Source organism: Tauraco erythrolophus, chromosome 5, assembly GCF_009769465.1.
Source record: "Tauraco erythrolophus isolate bTauEry1 chromosome 5, bTauEry1.pri, whole genome shotgun sequence".
NCBI lineage: Eukaryota > Metazoa > Chordata > Aves > Musophagiformes > Musophagidae > Tauraco > Tauraco erythrolophus.
This window is the reverse complement of record NC_141469.1, coordinates 41,283,727-41,290,924: the sequence shown is the minus strand read 5'-3', so window position 1 is coordinate 41,290,924 and position 7,198 is coordinate 41,283,727. Positions and strand designations below refer to the sequence as shown.

General features: G+C 43.3%; 1 protein-coding gene across 2 annotated transcripts in view; it reads left to right on the top strand.

The window, feature by feature from the left end:
• Nucleotides 1-2,034: 2,034 nt before the first annotated feature.
• Nucleotides 2,035-7,198, top strand: part of SEPSECS (Sep (O-phosphoserine) tRNA:Sec (selenocysteine) tRNA synthase) — a 28,112-nt gene continuing 22,948 nt past the window's right edge. The window contains exons 1-4 of one of the 2 annotated variants that reach the window (XM_086611620.1): nt 2,035-2,148; nt 3,554-3,708; nt 5,980-6,098; nt 6,186-6,344. In XM_086611620.1, coding sequence (XP_086467746.1) covers nt 2,035-2,148; nt 3,554-3,708; nt 5,980-6,098; nt 6,186-6,344 — 547 coding nt within the window. Of the gene's footprint in view, nt 2,149-3,484; nt 3,709-5,979; nt 6,099-6,185; nt 6,345-7,198 lie in introns of both variants that reach the window. The other variant, XM_086611618.1, reaches the window with a different exon arrangement.

The following is a 7,198-nucleotide window of genomic DNA, read 5'->3' as shown; positions in this document are numbered from 1 at the left end:
GGCTGTTTCAATAATGTTCTGTCAAACAGTTCATCCCTGGGTTTCTAAAAAGTTTGAAAGTCCTTTCTTTTGAATAAACTAAACAAGAAGTAACTCATTAGTTATTTCTTCTGATTTAGGCACTCATATACACATGCTAGTGTATGTCTAAATGCAGTTAATAGTAGTTTTCATCTTTTACTGCAATGAGGATTCTGCAACTTGCTCACAGGTCTCGATCTAACAAAGTCTTTACATTGCCTCCATCTTCAGTAATGCAGAGTTCAAAAACTATGACAGCTCATAATTAAAGAAAATACACATCACCATCATAGTTATCAACAAGCTATTAATTTTAATTCTGAGTAGCTAATATTCTCAATTAGCCATCTGGATTAAAATTACTAACAATTAAATCATGCAAATTAGGTGGATCATTTTCGTCTTGCTAATACTTTTGTCTCTATCTTTCTAATCCATACATCGTACTTTGTCATCTGTTTATAATACATATCTGAGTACTGTGTCGAAACACTGGAGTGGGAAAAACAAAGAAAAAAAAGGGAACACACACGCAAAATCGTGCTCTTTTAGCTTTAGGTGAGCGCCCTCTTGTGATACTTTAAAATAAAGAACCAGAGGAATAGCTTCTCTGTATTTCTAAAAGCAACAAGCAACAACACACATCACAACAACCCAGATGCAGCATGACTACGGTGACTAAGCAGCGGGACAATACAACTTGCACAGCTCTTTTCTCTTCGAAAGGACTAAGAAAATGTGTTAGTTACAGTCTGAGCCAACAATTCAAACAGGTGTGTACGATTACTCTGTCAGAACGCCTGAAAGATCCTAATCAGGCTAATTAAACTACAGAAGCAGGACGGTCTCTAAGTACTTTTCACATGTTAATTAGCCGTCTCGGCTTAAAACTGTAAAACAGAAGAATCAGCTAAGACTTCATAAACAAACTCAGCTGACCAGGTACAGCCTGGCTAAAACTAAACATTAGAACAAACACACTGTGTACTTAACGCACCTCTTCAGTTTTTACACGCTTGCTGCTGGTTATTTCGGGAAGGCCAGCGGCAGTCCGCCGGCCCCCATGGCTGCCCGAGTGCACAGCACAGTGGAGGGAGCCGGGTGGTCAAGGGTTCTGAGGAGTCCCCGTGCTCCAGGTAAGCTTCCACCTGCTGAGGCTTCTCTGGCAGTTCCCAGTAAAGGTGCAACGACTGTCCCAGATTTCCTACTGGCATAACTGTCTTAAAAAAAAAAAAAAAAGAAAGAAAGCAAATTAGCTCTGTCCTAGTAGTGTGCCTTTCCCCTTGCAATGCAATTCTTGCATTGCTTCCACAGCGCTGGCAGCTCGGCTGGGCTGCACTTGCACCAAGTGAGGACGCGGCCGTTATTTTGCCGCGCGCAGCCACGCAAACAGATTTGCTCACGGCGACTTTGTGAGAAGCAGGACAGACCCTTACCCTGACAGAGACCTCGAGGGAAGGCATGTGGCTGGTTCTCAACAGTCTACTACTAAACTTTGGGGAAGAAGGAAAAAAGAACAACCCACGGACAGGCTCTTCACAGCCAAGAAGCGCCGTTTCCGCCACGCTTCCCTGCCCCGCTGCCCCCTCACGCAGAGAGGCCGCCGGCTGCGGGAGCGCGCGGAGCCCGTGGAGGGCCCGCTCCGAGCGCGAAACACGGAGACACCCAACGGCGGCTCCGCGCCAAGGCCGCCGCAGCCTCCAGCAGGGGCGGCCGAGCGCTCCACGCAGAGCCCGAGGCCTCCCGCGGACAACATCGGGCGCAGACCGCCTCGCAGGTAACCGCCCTCAGCGCGGGAGAAGGCGGCCGGGCGCGACCCCGCCTCCCTCCGCCTCCGTGAGGGGCGGGGCCCCGGCGCTGCGCGGCGGCGCATGCGCAGTGCTCCCACCGGCCCCTCGGGCGGGAAGTGTCGAGCTCGTGGGTGGCCCGTTCGGCGGCCCCGCACGCCGCGCTGCGCCGGCAGGAGCCGTTGCCGCCGGGAGCCGCGCTGCCCCCCCGCCCCGCTCCCCCGCCATGAACGCGGAGAACTTCGGCTCTAGCGAGCGGCTGGTGACGGCGGCCTACGTGCGCCAGGGGGCGCAGGGCCGCCGCGCGCATGAGCTGCGCCTCCGGGCGCTGCTGGAGCAGGTAACCGGGGCCGCCCCGCCGGGCCCCCCGCCCGCCTCCGCCCTTGGCAGCTGGCGGTCTGAGCGCCGGGACCCTGCAGCTCGGCGGTGCAGGCGGCCGTGCGCATGGGTCCGGCCCGGGGCCCAGCGAGGGAGCCGCCCCCGCCTGTGCTCCGCCCCGCTCGGGCACGGCCGGAGCGTCCCCGCACAGCGCCGTGAGCGCGCCGGCCTGGCGGGCCCCGCCGAGGCCCCGGCTGTGCTGCCCAGCGTCTCCCACGCTGTGTTCCCGGCCCTCCTTGGCCCTGCGTGCCGGTGGGCAGGTCGGGCACGGATGACAGAGGGCAGAAACGTTACGGAGCCCCAGAATGAAAGGCCACGTTTGGGAGTAAAAGAGGTTGCCTTCAGTTGCGTGTTTGCTGAGAAGGGCCCAGCAAACGGTTAAATTTAACCAGAAACGGTTAATTTTTTTTTTTTTTTTTTAAACAGTAAGATACTAACAGGTTGTTACATGAGGCCGGAAATGATTCTTGTAACGTGCTAAAACAATTATATTTCTTTGTCTCCGATGTACAGAAATCATTATCAATGCAAACATCTCAATTCCTGAACGTCCTTAGTCGTATCATCCACTGTTTCAAACTTAACTTTCATGCTGCATTTCAGAAATGAAGCAGTTTTACTGAGTTCGTTTTATTGTTACTGGGACATGTGAAAAAAGCCGGTGGGGTTGAGCCGCTGTAGTAATGCTTCATGCATTTATGGGTACCTTTCCTCCGAGGATCTTTTCTGCAATTTGCAAAGATGAGTGCAGTTCTTAAAGCAGCACAAGGAAGAGCATGTCTCTGGTTGCGGTTTTGACGCATTACGTTCTGTACGTGGTTTCCTTACCTTTTGGATAATAACTAGAAAGGAAAATATACGGATAGGCAGATGTATTACAAGTGAAACTGTATTTCCCTTCTGATGATAATTAATATTTTTGGTTCTATAGTAGTCAATCATCTCCCTTTCATCCAGTTTTCTCTGGTGAATTCCTGTGGTAGTAGAGTCTTGTCTAGAGAATACATCAAATAATCTGTAGTCTTCTGTGGAGTAATTAATGTATATGTGCTGCAGTGATTTTGTGTGTACAAAAAAGTGGAAAATACCCATACTATTTCAATATTAGAGTATGCTAATATAATTGCACTGAATGTATGGAAAAAATCATTATTTTAACTTTTCTCTGAATACAAGTTCATAACATTAGATAATATAAAACAACATAATGAAAATAGAAACTGCTGTTCAGCGTGGGAAAGAAGGGTAACATTAATCAAACAAGTTGCATACAGTTGTGTTTGTTTTTAATTTCCAAGTTTGGTAGTTACCTTTATATTATTATTATTGTTGTTGTTATTATTATTATTATTATTATTATTATTAAGGGAAAATGTCCTGAAGATGGATGGGATGAAAGCACCATTGAACTGTTTCTTCATGAACTCGCTATAATGGATAGCAATAACTTTCTGGGCAACTGTGGTGTGGGTGAGAGGGAAGGAAGAGTGGCGTCAGGACTCGTTGCCCGAAGGCATTACAGGTACCAATTATTGGCAATTTGAATTATTCATATTTATTATTAATGTTTCCAAATGGCATATTTTATTGTGTCTTGTTACTTGAGACCTTGATAGCATTTGAGAAAAACAATATAATGCAATATTGAATTGATACAACTTTCTGTATTGAATTTTCGTTCGTAACTCATTGGAGAGTCTTGAATGAAACAAAAATATTTTATCAGAGTTATGTCCTGTATGCTGAACTGATAGAAGCTTAAGATGTTGAGTTGACTGTGTGCAAGGGAAGCAGAGGTCTTCCTGGTTTAAGACAATCCATGCTTCACTTGCGTTTTTTTAAAACTGCCTAGTTTTTTATCTGTATATTATTAAAATCTATTGCATAGTGTAGTTGTAAAGTATTGAACGTTCCTAGTGAACAGTATTTTGTTATATTCATTAATATCTTTATAATGTGATTAGTTGATATGCACATGAAGACCCAGTCCATCTATAATAGATTTTCTATAAAGTAAGGAGATTGAGAAAGACAAGAAGAGCTTTTAATAGCTTGTAGCCCTTCTGACACTTGATGGATATGTTGGATGCTATAATTCTAGAGGCTCTGTGTTAATTTCTTTATGAAGATATACTTTATTTTTGCATAGAGTTTTGTGCTCAGTACCTTGCTGTGATGTTTTATCTAACAAGATTGAAACAAAGTGATATTTCCTGAAATGTTTTGCCTTCAAAGATTAACACAAAACCATATCAGAGACCAGAAATTTAGTGAGCTTTACCGTAGGGAAGTTGAATTACTTAGGCTTAATGGCTTTCATAAGCCCTACGGTATCATGAAAAATTAATGAAAAAAGCCACTAATACATCAGTTTGGCTCTTTTGTTTTCTGTACTGCTCTTTAATCTGGGATATGTGAGGTAGAGGGTCACACTGGGGAGAGTATCTGAGGGAAGTATTGCTTTCTGACAATGCTGGAGAAAGCATGCCCAGCTTCTGGCCGGAGAGAGCCTGAGCTGGCGTTTAGCTACTGTTGGTCTGATGCAGTTCTGTCACCTGGCATCTTGCATTCACCTATGAGCATCAGCAATAGCAAGGAAAAGCGTAGAGGCATCCTGTGCTCCACTTATTTCTGCAGTAAGTTTTCCAGATAACTTTGGGAATGATGAAGGTAGCAGGAGATGGTTCACAAGCTGTCTTTTCTTTCAGCTTTATAAATTCTAAGGGCCAGTCTTAGGGAGGATTGCTCTTTAGGAAAAAGTGCAGAAAAGAAAAAGTAGCAGTATGAGAAAGCTATTAAGAACATAGCAGCAGGAATGAGGGAAGAAAATATTTTTGATGGAGTGAGGATTATGTGCAAGTTTCAATTGATTATCAAGCTATTGTTGATTTCAACTTACAGCTTGTAATGGGGAAAAAAATTTAAGCAGTAAAACTCTGCCCCAAGAAGTTCTGAATTCCATACACTAATCAGACTGCATTTTACTCTATTCCCAAGGAAAAAACAGAATTAAAGCCATAAATAGATGTATATTGTTACTAGCTTACTTGAGCAGCTGCTGCATTTCAACCATGGGTAAAGTTAGTTCTGTAAACTTATATTCTAGAAACTATTTCAGGTTCCTCCACTCCTGAAAGATGCTAAATAGTATCCAACATGTATAAGCACAGTTTATAAACATAATTTATATACAGAATACAGAGAGAGATGGTATTGCATGACACATGATATTGGATAGCAGAATGAGACAGATGAAGTGAGTATGTGGAAAAAGATGGGCAAAATGATACATTAACCTGTCTTTCAGGACATTTTGTCACAGTATGTATTATTTCTTTGCCCTGTTAGGGATGAAACATTTGTCAGGGAAGTAACTGTGTAGTACCACTATGCCTATGGTATGCTACGCTGTAGGCAACTGATTTTTGTTTTCCTTGGAGTTGTGTGTCTGACCGTGTCAGCATTTATGATGCTAATTCAACAGACACCAAGAATTGCTGAGGTGCGCTTAAAAGGAAGCCTGCCAGACGCTAAAGTTGTTGCCACTATGGATCTTCTGAAAGTTTTTGCTTGCATGCTGGAACATTGTTAATCTACTGTTAAAAAAAAAATGCAGTTTCATATGAATATATGTACTTTGTTATAATGGAACTCATTATAGCAGATATTGATGTTATGTTGGATGCAGCATTTTGCACAATTGTTTATCAAATTAAATGCTCTTCAGTCTGCAAGAATTATTGCTTTGGGATGTGAAAAAATTTGATGTATGTTTTCAACCTTTTTTGTTTAGGTTGATCCATGGAATTGGAAGGTCGGGTGATATTTCTGCAGTCCAGCCTAAAGCTGCAGGGTCTAGCCTTTTGAACAAACTTACTAATTCAATAGTTCTGGATATTATAAAGCTGGCTGGTAGGTGTAAATCTGAAAATATCTCTTTTTTTGTGGGGCATGTCATGGGTTCTTCATGGTAATTTCTGACTTGCTTTTTATGTGCAGGTGTCCGGACAGTGACCAATTGCTTTGTGGTTCCTATGGCAACTGGCATGAGTCTAACTCTGTGTTTTTTAACATTGCGGCACAAGAGACCAAAGGCAAAATACATTATCTGGCCACGTATAGACCAGAAATCTTGCTTTAAATCAATGATAACTGCAGGTAAGAAGAAGCTGACTGATTACACAGTGTGTTCTTCTAACAGGTATAAAACTTCATCTAGAGTGATCGTATGCTTGCAGTAAAATCCAGAAAAGGCCTAATGCACAGTAGTTCAAAGTGCTTTATTTCTACACACCTGATTTCTAGCATGCAATCACACGTGTGAGTTGTCTTCTCAATGCCTTGTAAAATGTAGGCATATGCTGAGGTATAAAGTAGTCAATAGAGAATTCAATACTAAGGAAGTTACCGTTCACTCTCGGAATTAGATGCCTAATTTGCTGTCCTGCGAATTATGTAAAACCAAGGCTCGTGGTCCAAATACCTCTCTTAGATTTATGCACAAAGCATGCGTGTCCTAGGAATTGTGATCAGAAGGTGACAAGCTGTCTGATTTGCGCGTTCTTTTCTTTTAGAACATGGGAAGTGTTAGCTGCCCTATTTGTTTTTAATCTTGCAGTGTCTCTCAGCTCACTCAGGAAATTAGTTTGGTGCATTTCCTAGTTCAAACCTTAATTTCTCTCAAATGGAATTCCTTGTTTACCACAACATGAGTAAGCTAAGGGTAGAAGTCTATCTGTGCACTGAAGCTGTCCCCTCCTGCAGCAGATGCATGGGATCAAGAAAAGGGCAAGTAAGGGAGACCGTAATTTTCCAGCTCAGTGCACATACCTGCAGGTGGTGGCATAGATTCTGGTCCTAGTTCCTAGGACACATTTATTTTTTGCATAAAATACTCATTAGATAAAAATGACTAAACAATTAGAAGCAGGGACTGGATTCTGTCCAGGTGAGATGCAGAGGTGTTTAAAAAGAGTCAGGTCGTAACAAATAGAACATGTATATAAGAAAAG